General features: G+C 38.0%; 1 protein-coding gene across 3 annotated transcripts in view; it reads right to left on the bottom strand.

Moving 5' to 3' along the window:
- Positions 1 to 20412, bottom strand: part of LOC128640068 (glycine N-acyltransferase) — a 309564-nt gene that overhangs the window by 131138 nt on the left and 158014 nt on the right. For all 3 annotated transcript variants that reach the window (XM_053692391.1, XM_053692392.1, XM_053692393.1), the window contains exon 2: positions 199 to 277. In XM_053692391.1, coding sequence (XP_053548366.1) covers positions 199 to 277 — 79 coding nt within the window. The remainder of the gene's footprint in view (positions 1 to 198; positions 278 to 20412) is intronic.

The raw sequence follows: 20412 nt of genomic DNA, 5'->3' as shown, positions 1-20412 counted from the left end.
TCTTGTCTATATATATATATATAGAGATATATATATATATATATATATATATATATATATATATATATATATATATATATATATATATATATATATATATATATATACAGTATATATGTATATACTGTATATATGTGGGTGTGTTTTAAAAAATCATGTGTTTGATTTTATCAAATGAATTAAAAGAAAATCACTTACCTTAAGGGACTCTGGATAGCATTGGGTGAGAACTCTTTGCAAGGTCGGTAATTTTGAACTGCATAAAAGCAAAGGCATCCTGCAGAGAGATAACATTGTTTAAATTAAAAAATATATAAGAAAACATACAAAACATGTATATGCCCTGACATTTTAGCATTTTTTCAGTATGTGTCCAATAACAAAAGATTGATCTTCATTTTTCATATCCTCTGATTTGCAAACAAAACACGGCATGGAAATAAATCAAACAAAATCTTTGGGATCTTTCCTTTGAGCATTATATTGTAATGTATAAGTGTCTCCTTCACATCCAGAACTCTACATAGCCTTTCTGAAATTCTGTGAGGAACCTCAAATACTGAAGAGACATCATAGATAATTTCACAAGTGCAGAGAACTTTAGATCTCGGGTTCCACAAGGAAGATCTTTGAGCCTGATATTTCTCATGTCCCACCAAAGTCAGTACTTAAGCTACATGCAGAATAATCAAATTAATAAAAATGTATATACACCATAAACCATTTTTAACGTCTACCCACTTCTCCAGATCTTGTTCTTCTGTTGAGCCTTATCTAACTTCTCTTCTTCTTTCTAATATGCAAATTGTCCTTAAAGTATACAGTAAACAGATAGATAAAATGAATGTGTAACCTCAAGAGGCAAAATATTACGAGATTTAGATTAATCAGTCAAAGTATTTGGTACAATCAGAAACACAGTGTCTTATTTTTGCTTAAAACGATGCCAAAACACATTTTTTCTGTTGTTTTCTTTTTTTTTTTTTTCTTTTTTTTGAGGAGGTAAAATATTAACATTTGCAGTTTTGTTTTAAAATTACCAAATAAGATTGTTCTTTAGATATTTTTGCCACTCTAATTACTTGTTTTGCGGTAAAATAATACACACGCTGCTTCAAAACATTTCAGCAACAGATCGGACTTTGCTATGTCAGTAACATGACAGACATCAGACCAGACAACTTGCACTGCAGTCCATCTCTGAGTCTCATAAACACAACGGAGCAGACACTTGGTCCTGTAACTCCTCTGTCTCCCCTGCATCCTATACCTTTACCTTATCTGCTGTGTTTCCCTGTATGTGTTGTGTTGGGAAATACAACAGCGTGTACTGTACCACATGTATGAACAACATTTAGGCTGTAGATGGCGCTGTTCATTTCAGATTACTAATTGTTTATTAGTGATGTGAAGTTCGGTTCAGCCTGATGAATCGGTTCATTTCGGACAGTTCGATTAACTGAACCGGTTCATGAACCGATTCATCAGTTCACCTACTGATCACATGATGCGCTTGAGGGGCAGAGCAGAAGAATCGCAGATTCAGTACAGACCCAGCGATTCTGAATCATTTAGAATGAGTCCTGAGTCACTGTGTCTGTACTGCTCTCTGCTGCTGCTCTCTGCTGCTAGTTGCTTCAGTTCAGCTTGACACTCTTAAGGATACTTAGAGAACAAAACAATATATATATATAGTTTTGTTCTCTAAGTATCCTTACATATACACTTACATATTTACTTACATATACACTTACATATTTACTTAACTTAAACAATACTTTATTCTATCCTGATACACCAATGCAATTTTAAACAATTTACTTCTAATATATATATATATATATATATATATATATATATATATATATATATATATATATATATATATATATATATATATATATATATATATATATTTTTATATATATATATATATATATATATATTAGAAGTAAATTGTTTAAAATTGCATTGGTGTATCAAGATAGAATAAAGTATTGTTTAAGTTAAGTAAATATGTAAGTGCATTTTTTTCTTGTTATTACACTTATTTATGTTCTTTAAAATAAGTTGACACTATTTTATTAAAGCATTATTTATTTAACAGGGGGTCCTTAGGGTTAATTTGCAATGCTCACTCTAGCCTAGGATGATATAATGCTGTTGAATCAGTGTACTGTGTACTGTTAACTCAGTGATTCATTAGCAACTGTGTTATAACTCTGGTTCTGCTATGAATCACTCAGTTGCTAATGAATCACTGAGTTAACAGTACACAGTACACTGATGCAGTACACTGATTCAACAGCATGTAATATGATCCTAGAGTGAGGTCTCATAGCAGAACCAGAGTTATAACAGAGACCTCACTCTAGGATCATATTACATGCTGCCTGTGGAACTGAACTGTTACAAACGAATCAGTTCAGTATAGTGAACTGATTCATACAGTTCAGTAAAAAGAACCAGTTCAAATGAACGATTCGTTCATGAACTGCACATCACTATTGTTTATACCTGTGAACTTGTTAATTCACTAACAGGAAGGAGGTTTTGTTCTTTTTCTCTTTTGTGTTTTCTGTCTGTGTGCTGACTGTTTTACAAGTGATTGGTGTGTTCTAAATGCTGCTGTTGCATCTGTATAAGTAAAGCCTAATGCAGGACTCCTAAAAGCTTCCAGTTTCTTTTTGATACATAACCAACAGGTTATGGGCCCAGACTAGGGTTGTCCATTGTTGCAGGAATTTATCTTACTGTTTTACATTTTATATTGTCAATTTTATGCTATTCTGTGTAAATGTATGTGTGGATCCACTGCTGTTTGTTATTATTGTTTAACTCCTATTGTAATCATTGGGAATTAAATATCACTTATTTTTAACCTACCTTAGCCTCCGTTTGTCTGGCGCCTGGGTATATTCTTTTCTTTCGATTGACAGTGACACACGGGCTAACCTACAGGGGCTGGGCTTGTTGGGTAAAGCAGCTAGCAGGTCATAGTAAACAAATTGTAAAGAAAACTACCAAAGGCTATGTCCGTTTTTTTAAAAATAAAATTACCGGGCAGTAGCCTGAAATACCGGACAATCCGGTCTAATAACAGACACCTGGCAACCCTAGCCCAGACACTAAAGGAAAACTACAAGTCAGTAAGTGTTGCATCCATGATCCAAGTAAATACTATGGGGTATATTTATTAATGTGCAAGTGGACATGATACGATGTAGCGTATCATGTCCGTCTGCCGCACTGCTGGTGCAATGCCGCAACCTGCAGATTTGTGGCCAATCGGCCGCTAGCAGGGGGTGTCAATCAAACTGATCGTATTTGATCGGGTTGATTTCTGTCCACGGCCTCAGAGCAGGCGGACAAGTTATGGAGCAGCGGTCTTTTAGACCGCTGCTTCATAACTTCTGTTTCCGGCGAGCCTTACAAGGGGCATCAAGCTCCCCCTGTGTGTGGAAACAAGAGATGCATCCAATTTGCTGTGGAAGTTTAAAGAGACATGAAACCCACATTTTTTTCTTTCATGATAAATCATAAAAGAAAAAATGTGGGTTTCATGTCCCTTTAAACTTCCACAGACGGTAGTCGGTATTGTTGAGCTTTGCTATTGCAAATTTCATATCTGAACCACTTGCCATATTTCAGCAAATTGGATGCAGCTCTGGTTTCCACACACAGGGGACGATGCCCCTTGTAAGGCTAGCCAGAAAGAGCATGCAATTTTAAACAACTTTCTAATTTACTTCTATTATATTTGCTGAAATATTTGCTGAAAAGCATATCTAGATAGGCTCACTAGCTGCTGATTGGTTCCTGTACATAGAAGCCTTGTGTAATTGGCTCACCCATGTGCATTGCTTTTTCTTCAACTAAGGATATCTAAAAAATGAAGCAAAATAAATAATAGAAGTAAAATGTAATATTGTTTAAATTTGTATTCTCTATATGAATCATGAAAGAAAAATGTTGGGTTTAGTGTCCCTTTAAGCTTGAAATGCTGTTATCCAAAGTTGACTTATGAGAGGTGCTGGATACAAACAGACCTACTGAAAACCCAGAAGAATGGGACAAAACAAAAACAGGCAAACAAAAGCATTGTTAGTGGAGGGTGATCAACTCATTCATATAAGAAAAGAAAACACAACTAAAGGTATGTGGACTGCACTACAAAAACTGCATGAGCTTTCAAACTTAATCAGTAAATGATATTTGCTGCGCAGACTGTATAAGATGAGGCTGGAAAAAGTCCAGGAAATGTGTGAACATGTGAATGCTATGCTAGAGATTGTGGAACAGCTACTTGCAATTGGAGAACAAATGAAAGACAGGGCCGGCCCAACCATGGGACCAAGTGGGTCCAACGACCCAGGCGGCACTTAGCAGGGGGCGGCATTTCAGTGCATGAGTTAGTTATTTTGGGAACTAGGCAGACCGCTCCTGTCCACTCCTGACTTCAAACATTATAAGAAGGAGCGGAGGCATCAGCTCTGCAGAACGCTGCAGTTGTTTTACTGTTTGTGACACATTTATTACCCTTATCAACACCCCTCCGCTTTACTCCTCTGGTGTGGTGTCTGTTTTCTATCATAGTAAGTCACAACTATGCCTAGGTTGATCTATGAGGAGAGGAAGGGGTGGTGCTCTGGAAACTGAGTTTTATTATAGCAGATACGGCACCACGCTTGTTTAGCTCCACGCTTAGCCCCTCCCTGTGAAAGACTCAGACTTGTCCCTTGCAGCAGTAGCAAAAAGAAGGTAGGATGGTTGGCTCTCAAACAAATATTTAGTGTGCACAATAATATTCAATGTATGCTGAAATTCACAATCAGTGACACCTTTATATAACATAATTTTTATCTGGCAAACAAATATATTAAATACTGTATAAGTGTTTGAATATGTCTAACATGGAGCTGTGGGAAAACTCTGTTATATCAACTGTTGTTTATAGTATGTAGTGCAGTCACATTGTCTCTTACAATAGAGTATTATCTGCATTTTGTAAATTGTTCTGTGTATATATGTGTGTTTATAACTGTGTATCCGTGTGTATGTCTGTATCAGTGTGTATGTGTGTATCAGTGTGTATGTCTATATCAGTGTGTATGTGTGTGTGTCTGTATCAGTGTGTATGTCTGTATCAGTGTGTATGTTTCAGTGTGTATGTGTGTATTTCTGTATCAGTGTGTAGGTCTGTATCAGTGTGTAGGTCTGTATCAGTGTGTATTTCTGTATCAGTGTGATTGTGTGTATCAGTGTGTATGTGTGTGTGTGTCTGTATCAGTGTGTATGTCTGTATCAGTGTGTATGTTTCAGTGTGTATGTGTGTAGTTCTGTATCAGTGTGTAGGTCTGTATCAGTGTATAGGTCTGTATCAGTGTGTATTTCTGTATCAGTGTGATTGTGTGTATCAGTGTGTATGTGTGTATCAGTGTGTATGTCTGTATCAGTGTGTATCAGTGTGTATGTGTGTGTGTGTCTGTATCAGTGTGTAGGTCTGTATCAGTGTGTATTTCTGTATCAGTGTGTATTTCTGTATCAGTGTGATTGTGTGTATCAGTGCTATTGTGTGTATCAGTGTGTTTGAGTATATGTGTATATATATATATTATATTATATATATATATATATATATATATATATATATATATATATATATATATATATATATATATATATATGTGTGTGTGTGTGTGTGTGTGTGTGTGTGTGTGTATGTGTATGTATATATATATATATATATATATATATATATATATATATATATATATATATATATATATATATATATATATATATATATATATATATATAATATTATATTACAATTACAAACACACACAGAGGAGACAGTGCAATTTATCTCCTGTTTGCAAATTATTTTTTATAAACATGGGACTAGTGGAAATTTCCACTATGCCTATAACTTGAAAGTCCCTACTACACCCTATTCTTGTCAGCTGGATCAATTGAATGGCATAAAGTATGCAGTAGCCATGTCTTTTGATTAGGATTTCTGGTGTGGCAAGGTGCATGCAATGCGCATGTGTAGGGGTGGCCATGGTTTTTGTTTGGAGTCTTTGGGCTAATAGGAAATGCAATTTTAGACTGCCCTGTCTTTTTATTTCCTATACATTTTGCTTCCTGTGTGTTTTTTCTTTGTTTTTTTTCTTCTAATGTTGAATAAAAATGTTTTGAAAGGGTCATATCTGTACCACTGGGTTATACATGTCCCCTGAGCCAATGGTCGCCAGTCCTCCTCTGTTTGCAGCAGCATAACCGTTTCATGCACAAAGACACAGAATCAGTCGTCAAGGGTGACATTCAAGGTGGGACATAACTCTAACTTCCTTCCCACTTATTGCACAATTGTGCATAATCATTAGTTGCATTAGTAAGGGGGTGGCCAGGCTAGTGTGTTGATATGTTAGTCAGAAATTTTACTATTGGGGTGGGGGGGGGCGTAATTTCATTCTCTGACCCAGGCAGCACAATGTCTTGAGCCGGCCCTGATGAAAGATAATCATGTAGTAGCATTGCTACTAAACAGAATCCCAAAGTTGTATAGTGCCCTTATTAACGCTCTGGAAACTAGGCCTGAACCAAAATTAACACTAGAATATGCTAAGGGAAAATTAATTGATGAATACAATAGAAGAAAGGAAAACATGCATGGTGAAGAAAGTGACAGATTAGAGGTAGCTCTGAAGGTGCAAGAGGGCACAAACCAAAATAGAGAAACTAGAGTATTTTATTGCTGCAAAAAGGCCAGTCACCATAAAAAGAACTGATCAACCTGGAAATCTGAGCAAAGAAGGCTTAAGCCACCCCCAAGAGAAAGAGCTAAGGCAGCCACAAAGGAAACTGCATTTGCATCTTGGAACAGTAGCTTTAAAGTGACTCAGAATAGTACACCACACGGATGGAACATTGACTCAGGGGCAACAAGTCACATGACAAGTGATGAGACATTCTTCACAGAAATGTATTTTAATGCTAAAGACAAACACTTCCTAGCAAATGGAAAAAGTATTACAGCAGAAGGTAATGGTCAAGGGTTCCTGAATTGCATCACACCGCCAGGAGGTAAGCAAGAATGTTCTGTATGTCCCAAGTCTAGAAGGAAGCCTCCTATCAGTGAAAACCCTTACTAATAATGGACTCACAGTCCAGTTACAAGGCAACGAATACACAGTTAGAAACAGGAGACAAATCCTAGAAAGAGGAAGGTTGAATGAACACCTGTACAAGCTCATCACTGAAACAGATCAAGCCAAAACAACTATTTATAATCCACACAGCATGTGTATCCACCTGTGGCACAGACGATTAGGACATCGAAGCCCAGAAGCCATAAAGGAACTTGCAAAGGGAGGTTTATGAGAAGACATAATACTATTGCCTTGCCACATGCTTATGAAGTGCACATGTGGTAACAAAGCAAAGGCCACATGTACCCCACTTCCACAAAACAGTAAAAAAAAAAACACAGACCACATGGAACTCATACACAGTGACGTGTGTGGACCAATGAAAACCCCACACCTAGCAGGAACAGATATTTACTGATCTTCATCAATGATTATTCCAGGTACACAACATATCTGATGAAGCACAAAAGTGAGACATCAGAAAAACTTAAAGAATTTATAGCTACATTCAGCAACAAATTTCAATGGAAACCAGGAATAATACGTACCAACAATAGACGGGAATATGTGAGTAAGGAAGTGGAGTCATACCTAAAGAAACAAGGTATTGTACACCAAACAACTGTACTATACATTCCTGAGCAAAATTATGTTGCAGAAAGGAAAAATCCCACCCTCATAGAAATGGCCAGATGCATGCTTGCAGGTGCCAATTTACCTAACCAGTACTGGGGAGAATGACTGCAACATACCTACTAAACAGGCTACCATCAAAAACTATTGAAAGTACCTCATATGAAATGTGGAATGGATCAAAACCTAGTATGGGGCATATTATAGTGTTCAGATGTAAAGCATATGCCTATCTTCCAAGTGAGTTGTGCTCCAAATTGGAGAACACAGACATAGAAGGCATTCTGTTCGGCTATAGTGAACAAAGTAAGGGATATAGAAACCTTCACCCAAAGACCAACAAGATCACGATAAGCTGCAGTATTTATTTTGATGAAAGCCAAACGTCAGAAAAAATTACCCTTGAAAGCCGTGAAGAGTAATTGTCCACTGAACCAGCAATAGATGCTGACCAAAGTGAAGCTGGGCAGGAGACAGAACAAGAAGTGGAGCTTACAATAGACAAATTAGCTACTCACAAACCAGTAGAAACCACTGAACAACCAGAAATCAGAAAATCAACTCGGGTGATGAAAGGGATACCACCCAGCAAGCTGTCATACATCACTAAAACACATGGAGTAGTCGAACCAACATCCTGGGAAGATATAGAAAAATTGCCAAAGAGGGAAGCCAATCAATGGAGAAAGGCAGCCGAAGAAGATATAAAATCACTTCAGGAAAATAAAACCTGGACACTCACTGAGTTCCCCCCAGTCGCAAAACTATAGGTAGCAAATGGACTTTTAAAGTCAAATATGATGCAGAAGGAAATATCCACAGATACAAAGCAAGATTAGTTGCAAAGAGATACTCACAGAAATTTGGAGAAGATTATGATGAAACATTCGCTCTAGTTGTAAAGCACTACACAATAAGAGCGCTCCTTAGCATTGCAGAAGGATAGGGAATGCAAGTGAGGCACCTGGACTTCAAAACCACTTTCCTATATGGAGACATCAAGGAGGATCTCTACATGGAGCAGCCAACTGGATTTGAGAAAGGACAGAACCTTGTATGTAAATTTAAAAAAACATCTATGAACTAAAGCAGGCTGCGGAAATGTGGAATAAAAATGTGAACTAAGTACTCATGAAAGAAGGATTCTCAAGAAGCAAAGCAGATCCATGTTTATATTCAAGGAATCAAGAAAACAAACGGATATACATCCTAATTTACGTTGATGATGTCATAACTTGTTTTGAACAAGAAGGGGATTACGACCGAATAGTTCACATATTGAAACAGAACTTTGAGATTAAAGAACTAGGGAACATCACTCATTATCTAGAATTCAAATAGAGAGGGAAGAGGATGGAAGCTATCTTTTTAACCAAAGTCAACTGCACTGCTCCCCCCTACATCTCAGACCTTGTCTCCAGATACCGTTAAGCAATTTTGAACAATTCAAAATGGCTGCCAAACCACATGACGTATCAACTTCTCTTGAACAAATCTGAATGTTAGTCATAAGATAACTCTATAAACAAAATTTCAAGTCTGTCCCATAAGCAGTTTCGGAGAAGAAGATTTTTATAGCTTTTAAAAATGACGCATACGAAACAACTGCGGAATCTGTTGGCGCTCTACAAATAACCGATAATAATAATAATAATAAATATTGCCAATTACATGAAAGAAAAACATAATTTATGTAAGAACTTACCTGATAAATTCATTTCTTTCATATTAGCAAGAGTCCATGAGCTAGTGACGTATGGGATATACATTCCTACCAGGAGGGGCAAAGTTTCCCAAACCTCAAATGCCTATAAATACACCAGCACAATTATTCCAATTCCTTATTTTTTATGCTTTCGCACTTTTTTCTTATCACCCCACTTCTTGGCTATTCGTTAAACTGATTTGTGGGTGTGGTGAGGGGTGTATTTATAGGCATTTGAGGTTTGGGAAACTTTGCCCCTCCTGGTAGGAATGTATATCCCATACGTCACTAGCTCATGGACTCTTGCTAATATGAAAGAAATGAATTTATCAGGTAAGTTCTTACATAAATTATGTTTTTCTTTCATGTAATTGGCAATATTTATTATTATTATTATTATCGGTTATTTGTAGAGAAAAGCAGCGTTCAGCTCTTGTGAGCTGCTGGTGCAACGCCGCCCCCTGCATATTTGCGGCCAATCGGCCGACAGCAGGGGGGTGTCGTTAAACCTGATCATACACGATTGGGTTGAATTGTCGTGATCTCTGTCCGCCTGCTCAGAGCAGGCGGACAGGGTTATGGAGCAGCGGTCTTTAGACCATTCGGAGCTTGATAAATGGGCCTCTTAGGCTGTAGATGCGCTCTTCATTTCAGATTACTAAGGCCTAGATTTGGAGTTTGGCGGTAGAAGGGCTGTTAACGCTCCGCGGGTTTTTTTCTGGCCGCACCATAAATTTAACTCTGGTATCGAGAGTTCAAACAAATACTGCTTTAGGCTCCAAAAAAGGAGCGTAGAGCATTTTTACCGCAAATGCAACTCTCGATACCAGAGTTGCTTACGGACGCGGCCAGCCTCAAAAACGTGCTCGTGCACGATTCTCCCATAGGAAACAATGGGGCAGTTTGAGCTGAAAAAAAACCTAACACCTGCAAAAAAGCAGCGTTCAGCTCCTAACGCAGCCCCATTGTTTCCTATGGGGAAACACTTCCTACGTCTGCACCTAACACTCTAACATGTACCCCGAGTCTAAACACCCCTAACCTTACACTTATTAACCCCTAATCTGCCGCCCCCGCTATCGCTGACCCCTGCATATTTTTTTTAACCCCTAATCTTCCGCTCCGTAAACCGCCGCAACCTACGTTATCCCTATGTACCCCTAATCTGCTGCCCTAACATCGCCGACCCCTATATTATATTTATTAACCCCTAATCTGCCCCCCTCAACGTCGCCGACACCTGCCTACACTTATTAACCCCTAATCTGCCGAGCGGACCTGAGCGCTACTATAATAAAGTTATTAACCCCTAATCCGCCTCACTAACCCTATCATAAATAGTATTAACCCCTAATCTGCCCTCCCTAACATCGCCGACACCTACCTTCAATTATTAACCCCTAATCTGCCGAGCGGACCTCACCGCTATTCTAATAAATGTATTAACCCCTAAAGCTAAGTCTAACCCTAACACTAACACCCCCCTAACTTAAATATAATTTACATCTAACGAAATAAATTAACTCTTATTAAATAAATGATTCCTATTTAAAGCTAAATACTTACCTGTAAAATAAATCCTAATATAGCTACAATATAAATTATAATTATATTATAGCTATTTTAGGATTAATATTTATTTTACAGGCAACTTTGTAATTATTTTAACCAGGTACAATAGCTATTAAATAGTTAATAACTATTTAATAGTTACCTAGTTAAAATAATAACAAATTTACCTGTAAAATAAATCCTAACCTAAGATATAATTAAACCTAACACTACCCTATCAATACATTAATTAAATAAACTACCTACAATTACCTACAATTAACCTAACACTACACTATCAATAAATTAATTAAACACAATTCCTACAAATAAATACAATTAAATAAACTAGCTAAAGTACAAAAAATAAAAAAGAACTAAGTTACAAAAAATAAAAAAATATTTACAAACATAAGAAAAATATTACAACAATTTTAAACTAATTACACCTACTCTAAGCCCCCTAATAAAATAACAAAGCCCCCCAAAATAAAAAATTCCCTACCCTATTCTAAATTAAAAAAGTTACAAGCTCTTTTACCTTACCAGCCCTGAACAGGGCCATTTGCGGGGCATGCCCCAAGAATTTCAGCTCTTTTGCCTGTAAAAAAAAAACATACCATACCCCCCCTAACATTACAACCCACCACCCACATACCCCTAATCTAACCCAAACCCCCCTTAAAGAAACCTAACACTAAGCCCCTGAAGATCTTCCTACCTTGTCTTCACCATCCAGGTATCACCGATCCATCCTGGCTCCAACATCTTCATCCAACCCAAGCGGGGGTTGGCGATCCATCATCCGGTGGCTGAAGAGGTCCAGAAGAGGCTCCAAAGTCTTCCTCCTATCCGGCAAGAAGAGGACATCCGGACCGGCAAACATCTTCTCCAAGCGGCATCTTCGATCTTCTTCCATCCGGTGCGGAGCGGGTCCATCTTGAAGCAGGCGACGCGGATCCATCCTCTTCTTCCGTTGTCTCCCGACGAATGACGGTTCCTTTAAGGGACGTCATCCAAGATGGCGTCCCTCGAATTCCGATTGGCTGATAGGATTCTATCAGCCAATCGGAATTAAGGTAGGAATTTTCTGATTGGCTGATGGAATCAGCCAATCAGAATCAAGTTTAATCCGATTGGCTGATAGAATCCTATCAGCCAATCGGAATTCGAGGGACGCCATCTTGGATGACGTCCCTCGAATTCCGATTGGCTGATAGGATTCTATCAGCCAATCGGAATTAAGGTAGGAAAATTCTGATTGGCTGATGGAATCAGCCAATCAGAATCAAGTTCAATCCGATTGGCTGATAGAATCCTATCAGCCAATTGGAATTCGAGGGACGCCATCTTGGATGACGTCCCTTAAAGGAACCGTCATTCGTCGGGAGACAACGGAAGAAGAGGATGGATCCGCGTCGCCTGCTTCAAGATGGACCCGCTCCGCACCGGATGGAAGAAGATCGAAGATGCCGCTTGGAGAAGATGTTTGCCGGTCCGGATGTCCTCTTCTTGCCGGATAGGAGGAAGACTTTGGAGCCTCTTCTGGACCTCTTCAGCCACCGGATGATGGATCGCCAACCCCCGCTTGGGTTGGATGAAGATGTTAGAGCCAGGACGGATCGGTGATACCTGGATGGTGAAGACAAGGTAGGAAGATCTTCAGGGGCTTAGTGTTAGGTTTCTTTAAGGGGGGTTTGGGTTAGATTAGGGGTATGTGGGTGGTGGGTTGTAATGTTGGGGGGGGTATGGTATGTTTTTTTTTACAGGCAAAAGAGCTGAAATTCTTGAGGCATGCCCCGCAAAGGGCCCTGTTCAGGGCTGGTAAGGTAAAAGAGCTTGTAACTTTTTTAATTTAGAATAGGGTAGGGAATTTTTTATTTTGGGGGGCTTTGTTATTTTATTAGGGGGCTTAGAGTAGGTGTAATTAGTTTAAAATTGTTGTAATATTTTTCTTATGTTTGTAAATATTTTTTTATTTTTGTAACTTAGTTCTTTTTTATTTTTTGTACTTTAGCTAGTTTATTTAATTGTATTTATTTGTAGGAATTGTGTTTAATTAATTTATTGATAGTGTAGTGTTAGGTTAATTGTAGGTAATTGTAGGTAGTTTATTTAATTAATGTATTGATAGGGTAGTGTTAGGTTTAATTATATCTTAGGTTAGGATTTATTTTACAGGTAAATTTGTTATTTTAACTAGGTAACTATTAAATAGTTATTAACTATTTAATAGCTATTGTACCTGGTTAAAATAATTACAAAGTTGCCTGTAAAATAAATATTAATCCTAAAATAGCTATAATATAATTATAATTTATATTGTAGCTATATTAGGATTTATTTTACAGGTAAGTATTTAGCTTTAAATAGGAATCATTTATTTAATAAGAGTTAATTTATTTCATTAGATGTAAATTATATTTAAGTTAGGGGGGTGTTAGTGTTAGGGTTAGACTTAGCTTTAGGGGTTAATCCATTTATTATAGTAGCGATGAGCTCTGGTCGGCAGATTAGGGGTTAATAATTGAAGGTAGGTGTCGGCGATGTTAGGGAGGGCAGATTAGGGGTTAATACTATTTATGATAGGGTTAGTGAGGCGGGTTAGGGGTTAATAACTTTATTATAGTAGCGGTGCGGTCCGCTCGGCAGATTAGGGGTTAATAAGTGTAGGCAGGTGTCGGCGACGTTGAGGGGGGGAGATTAGGGGTTAATAAATATAATATAGGGGTCGGCGGTGTTAGGGGCAGCAGATTAGGGGTACATAGGGATAACGTAGGTGGCGGCGCTTTGCGGTCGGAAGATTAGGGGTTAATTATTTTAAGTAGCTGGCGGCGACGTTGTGGGGGGCAGGTTAGGGGTTAATAAATGTAATATAGGGGTCGGCGGGGTTAGGGGCAGCAGATTAGGGGTACATAAGTATAACGTAGGTGGCGATCGGCAGATTAGGGGTTAAAAAATTTTAATCGAGTGGCGGCGATGTGGGGGGACCTCGGTTTATGGGTACATAGGTAGTTTATGGGTGTTAGTGTACTTTAGGGTACAGTAGTTAAGAGCTTTATGAACCGGCGTTAGCCCAGAAAGCTCTTAACTCCTGCTATTTTCAGGCGGCTGGAGTTTTGTCGTTAGAGCTCTAACGCTCACTTCAGAAACGACTCTAAATACCGGCGTTAGGAAGATCCCATTGAAAAGATAGGATACGCAAATGGCGTAGGGGGATCTGCGGTATGGAAAAGTCGCGGCTGAAAAGGGAGCGTTAGACCCTTTAATCACTGACTCCAAATACCAGCGGGCGGCCAAAACCAGCGTTAGGAGCCTCTAAAGCTGGTTTTGACGGCTACCGCCGAACTCTAAATCTAGGCCTAATTGTTTATACCTGTGAACTAACAGGAATGAAGTTTTGTTCTTTTTCTCTTTTGTTTTTTCTGTCTGTGCGCTGACTGTTTTAAAAGTGATTGGTGTGTTCTAAATGCTGTTGTTTCGTCTGTTTAATTAAAGCCTAATGCTGCATTCCTGAAAGCTTCCAGTGTCTTTTTGATACATAACCAACGTGATTTCTCTCAAATATTGCATGTGGTGCCTCTCTATAGGAAGAAAAGGCCATGTCCTGGCAACAAACAAAAGTCTAAGAAGCATGAAATGCAATTTTATCTCAATCTCTGCAAAAAAAGGCAGACCCCCAGCAAATAAAGGACTATAGTACAAACCCATCAAGTTCTCTAGTCTGCCAATGAAGCTATAGAAATTAAACAATTTAAATAACTATGAATAATTGTGATTACATTTTGCACTGAAGACAAGCAGTAAAATCACCTGCAATAGTACCATTGCAGAAACAGAGAATTTTTATAGCAGATAAGAACCATTCAAGTCTGCCCTTATTTCTTATAAAGTGTAAGCTTAACAACCACTGACGTACCCTTTTTATTCAGATTAACATCGGACGTGAGGCATGCGGTACTAGCGCAGTTTTGCCTCTTCTAGCAAAGCTGTGCTAGGAAACTTCTTAAAGGGACATTAAACCCAAAATCTTTCTTTCATGATTCAGATAGAGAATACAATTTTAAACAACATTCCAATTTACTTCTATTATCTAATTTGCTTCATTCTTAAGATATCCTTTGTTGAATAAATAGCAATGCACATGGGTCAGCCAATCACACAAGGCATCTATGTGCAGCCACCAATCAGCAGCTACTGAGCCTATCTAGATGTGCTTTTCAGAAAAGAATATCAAGAGAATAAAGTAAATTAGATAATAAATGTAAATTAGAAAGTTGTTTAAAATTGTATTTCCTGTCTGAAACATGAAATACATTTTTTGGGTTTAATGTCCCTTTAACAACAACTTGATGTACAGGGTACGGCGGTTGTTAATTGGTTAAAGGGACATGAAACAAAATGTTTTTCTTTCATGATTCAGATAGAACATGCAATTTTAAATAACTTTCCAATTTACTTCTATTATCAAATGTGATTAAAGGGACACTGAACCCAAATTTTTTCTTTCACGATTCAGATAGAGCATGCCATTTTAAGCAACTTTCTAATTTACTCCTATTATCAATTTTTCTTCATTCTCTTGCTATCTTTATTTGAAAAGCAAGAATGAAAGTTTAGAAGCTGGACCATTTTTGGTTCATAACCTGGCTTGTGCTTGGTGATTGGTGGCTAAGTGCACCCACCATTAAACAAGTGCTGTCCAGGGTCCTGAACCAAAAATGTGCTGACTCCTTAGCTTAGATGCCTTCTTGTTTAAATAAAGCTAGCAAGAGAATGAAGAAAAATTGATAATAGTAATAAATTAGAAAGTTGCTTAAAATTGCATGCTCTGTTTGAATCATGAAAGAAAAAAAATGGGTTTAGTATCCCTATAATTATTTTGGTATTTTTTTGTTGAATGCACGGCAATGCGCTACTAGGAGCTTTTGAAAAGACTGGGTCAGCCAATGACAAAGGACATATATGTGTATCACAGATGTAGAAATGAAGTGCAGCACCTCTCTCCTGTGCAGGCTGACGGCGGTTACTGCCAAGCCCCATCCACAATTTTTTACAAACAGCAATTCTCTAGGTATCTGTATTTGAAAAAGCAGGAATGTAAAGCTTAGGAGCCAGCCTATTTTTTGTTTTGTTTTTTATTAAGTTTTTATTGAGGTTATAAGAATAGTACAACCAATATGAAATACCATGAAACATATATAACATATGATATGACAAACAGTTATATTCAAGATAAAGCAACAGTATTACAGTGGGTCTGTATGGGTAATCATCTTGAACCTCATTTTTATATTTATATTAAGTTCTATAGTGGGTTCCTCAATTGATAAGGAAGGTTACTCTTGAACCTTACATAGCTTATGAACAGTTAAGGAGGAACTTGGAATTTGAAGTGGCCACTTTTGGATCTAGTGTGGGAATAGAAAGATGGGGAAAATCAGCAGGCAAAAGCTGCTTTTAGAGAATAAAAAGAAAAGGAAAAGAGAAAGAAAGAGAGCGGGGGGAAGGAGGTTGGGCCCCTGTTGTAAATGTGTTCTGTCTTAGGGTAAGAACATAAAGGAGAGGTAGTTAGTTGATGGAACACAGTTAGGTGGGAGAATTAAAGAGAAGGGCATTATAAACTAGAGGTGTGGCATTATTAACAGTTAACTGAGTAAGGTGAATCCTCACAGTATAGGCTCAGCGGGCTAAAATTGTGTAATATCCAAAACTGGGACTGGAACATTTTACATACAGAAAAACTATGATGGTAGGATATTGTTATGTACACTGTTACCTCACAAAACAAAATATATAAACTACAGTACAAAGATATGGTTATATAGATTATTAAGCTTAAGCTAGCTGACTATATGAGTATCTCTCAACTGGTGGGAATGAAAACATGAGCAGGGTATATGAGGCTATATTATCCATGTAGAGTTCAAATATGTCTTTTGTGCTATCTTCAGTTAGCCCGTTCCAGCTTTTATACATATTATGAGATAAGTATGTTTCCCTGAGTAAAGAACAGCTTAATTGAGAAACACACTCATCTGTGATAAGGTTGGTGTCATAACCACGTCTGGTATGATAGCAGTTAACATATGGGGTGATATACCTGTAGCCCATGTAGTGTCTGGATTCAATTGCTAAACCCACTCATCTTTAGTGATAATTGTACAATACCTAAAGCCGGAATTAGAGTATATTACATACAGGAACCCCATGGTAGTGGTATATTGTTATGCATACTGTTATCTTACAAAACTAAGTATGTAACCTGCAGAAAAAAGATGAGGTTATATAGATCTTTAAACATAAGCTAGCTGGCTATATGAGTATCCCTCAACTGGAGGTAATGAGAACAGGATCAGGGTATATGATACTAAATACATTGTGTGCCAGGATATCATAGCGGTAGTATGATTGTTGAGAGAGGTTAAGACACTTACCAACATGCACAGCACCATATATAAGGATAAACACAATGCACCTCTGACTAAGAAATGTGCTAACTTCTAATGGCAGACTTAGCAGAAAGTGAGCCACAGAGAGAGAAGATAATACTGTACAACATAAACCAATAGGCTGATCTATAACTAAAGCAGGATGTGTGAGGACATAGCACATTTCTAGGGGAGCATATGTAAACAGAGAGCCTCAAGTAAGATTTCAAACATGCAGTTGTCATACTATTGATTCCTCATGTTAATAGTGGATATATTATCTGTAAAAAGAGTGGGCGACTAGAAACATACTTATATAAACTAGGACTATATGGAGATGTTATCTCTGACTGCAAAGAAATATAGTGGATCTCCCTTTTCTCTTATTACACTTATTCTAACCTAGTACACCTGTCAGACAATAAACTCTATCAGTTATAGCTCCAATGTTCAGCATAATATTGGCAGATACACATTACCTTAACATATATTATTTTATCCCAACAAATGCACATTTAACAGGAATAAACACATGCGGCAAGACCTAGATGTGTAAAGATATATACTGAATATGAACCGCACCTACACATAAGATAGATTTGTGCGGTTGTGAAATAGCAGTGATAGAAATGTCCATTTGAATGTGAGATTGGTAAAAGTACATTATGTGAGCATAAGCCTTAATTAGCTGAAAAAGAGTTCTGTGCTATTGTGAGCTGCTAAAGGATGTTTATCGCATTGTCCTGTATCAGGCCGGGAGAGATAATAAGTGCACCCCCAGTCAGAGTTTATCCGATCCCAAGCCTGTCTACTGCTGGTGTGGTGTTTATCGGAGGGGCCGGCATAGTCTCACCACGGCATAAGGTTGGATGAGCGTAAACATTTGTCCATCTCGGGGGTGATTGATCTGACCCCGTTTCACAGATCAGCCTATATGTTGTCGTTCTCTCTCGGACATCCAGGTTAGAGCTTAGTATCGTATCCTCGACCGGCGTACCCGACGGAACCTTAGACTTAGGCTTCTGCTCTCTTAGGTGATCCTGTATCTTCTCGCAGCTTGTGTTGCATTGCTGCTTGCGTATATTGTCCAGAATAGCTGTGGTTTTCGGGAAAACAGTTAGTTCCGGATCGCTAGAGGGCTGGAAGCAGACCGCGCCAGTTTATTGCCGCCATCTTGCCTCTCATGTGGGACAACGAACAGTTCACTGAGCTGTGTAAGTAGAGCTCTCATTTCTGAGAAGTGGTCCTCTAAGATCTCACAGCAACAGTCCTCAAACCTGCGCAGCGCGGTCCCCAAGCCCATTTTGTTTGTGTCAAGATGAGAGTTCGTCTGATTCATTAGCAGGGTTTATACTCTGACTGATCCGGCAGACATACCAGGCCCCAGGACCTTGATGTGGCTGAGATACGGCTGAGATAATGTAGTATGCTCCCGATTAAAGAGTTGTAAGCAGGTCAGCAAGCAGGTATAATTACCCTTGATGTCAAGAGCGTGTACAGGTTTAGGCAACTTAAGAATTAAATTTGTGCATATCTTTAATTTTAGTTATAGTGTGGTAGCTCTGAGAACACACGTCTGCTCTCCTTGTCAGTTGGCTCCGCCCCCCGGAGCCAGCCTATTTTTAGTTCAGCACCTGGGTAGCACTTGCTGATTGGTGGCAATCAGCAAGCGCTACCCAGGTGCTGAATCAAAAATGGGCCAGCTCCTAACCTTACATTCATGCTTTTCATATGAAGATACCAAAAGAACGAAGAAAATTTGATAATAGGAGTAAATTAGAAAGTTGCTTAAAGTTTCATGCTCTTTCTGAATCATGAAATAAAAAAATGGGTTTCATATCCCTTTAACTGAACAGCAAAATAATTTATTGAACAAAGGGACTCTCATACTGGCCTAGACAAGGCTTGGACATGTTTAAATAAGAACAAGATCTGTTCCGGTTTTTCAGGTCCACACAGAATGTAAAAACTAACAAAACAGCACTGTCAATAAGAGATTTTGGTCTACGGAATAAAGGTGTTTTTTTCACCAAATATAATTAAACATAGTATGGCTACATACATAGATTTGGTTAAAAGACATATCCATAAATTAAAGGATTAAATGGTATCCACCCCTATCACTTCTAACATTACTAAAGATGAGAAGAAAGCATTAAAATTGCTTAAAAGGACACTGAATCCAATTTTTTTTCTTTCGCGATTCAGATAGAGCGTGAAATTTTAAGCAACTTTACTAATTTACTCCTATTATCAATTTTTCTTATTTCTCTTGGTATCTTTATTTGAAATGCAAAAATGTAAGTTTAGATGCCGGCCCATTTTTGGTGAACAACCTGGGTTGTTCTTGCTGACTGGTGGATAAATTCATCCACAAATAAAAAAATGTGCTGTCCAGAGTTCTGAACCCCCAAAAAAGCTTAGATGCATTATTTTCCAAATAAAGATAGCAAGAGAACGAAGAAAAAATGATAATAGGAGTAAATTAGAAAGTTGCTTAAAATTGCATGCTCTATCTGAATCACGAAAGAAAAAATTTGGGTTCAGTGTCCCTTTAAGAGTAATAGGAGTATAGTGGTGAAAACTGCTGACAAGGGCAGAGCAATTACTATTATATGGATAAATCTATGTATGTCAATGTATTCAGGAGACAATTGAATGACAAGGATGTGTATTGTAAACTCCCATATGATCCAACACACAAGATACAAAATGAGATTCAGACGGTAGCAGTAGCAGTACATGATGAAATTATTACAAAGGAGACAAAAAGTTTTTTGATAAAAGTACACCCCATAACATCAGTTTTTTGTATGTTCTTCCTAAAGTACACAAGCAATAGAACAATTGTGGCAGGAGTGGACTCTGTTTTCACTAATTTAGACAAGGTTCTACAGACCCTGGTCGGTTAGTTAAAACTCTTATATTAAACATA

The sequence above is a fragment of the Bombina bombina genome, chromosome 9 (genome assembly GCF_027579735.1).
Source record: "Bombina bombina isolate aBomBom1 chromosome 9, aBomBom1.pri, whole genome shotgun sequence".
Classification (NCBI taxonomy): domain Eukaryota; kingdom Metazoa; phylum Chordata; class Amphibia; order Anura; family Bombinatoridae; genus Bombina; species Bombina bombina.
Note: the sequence above shows the minus strand (reverse complement) of the source record. Positions and strands in the feature narration are given on the sequence as shown.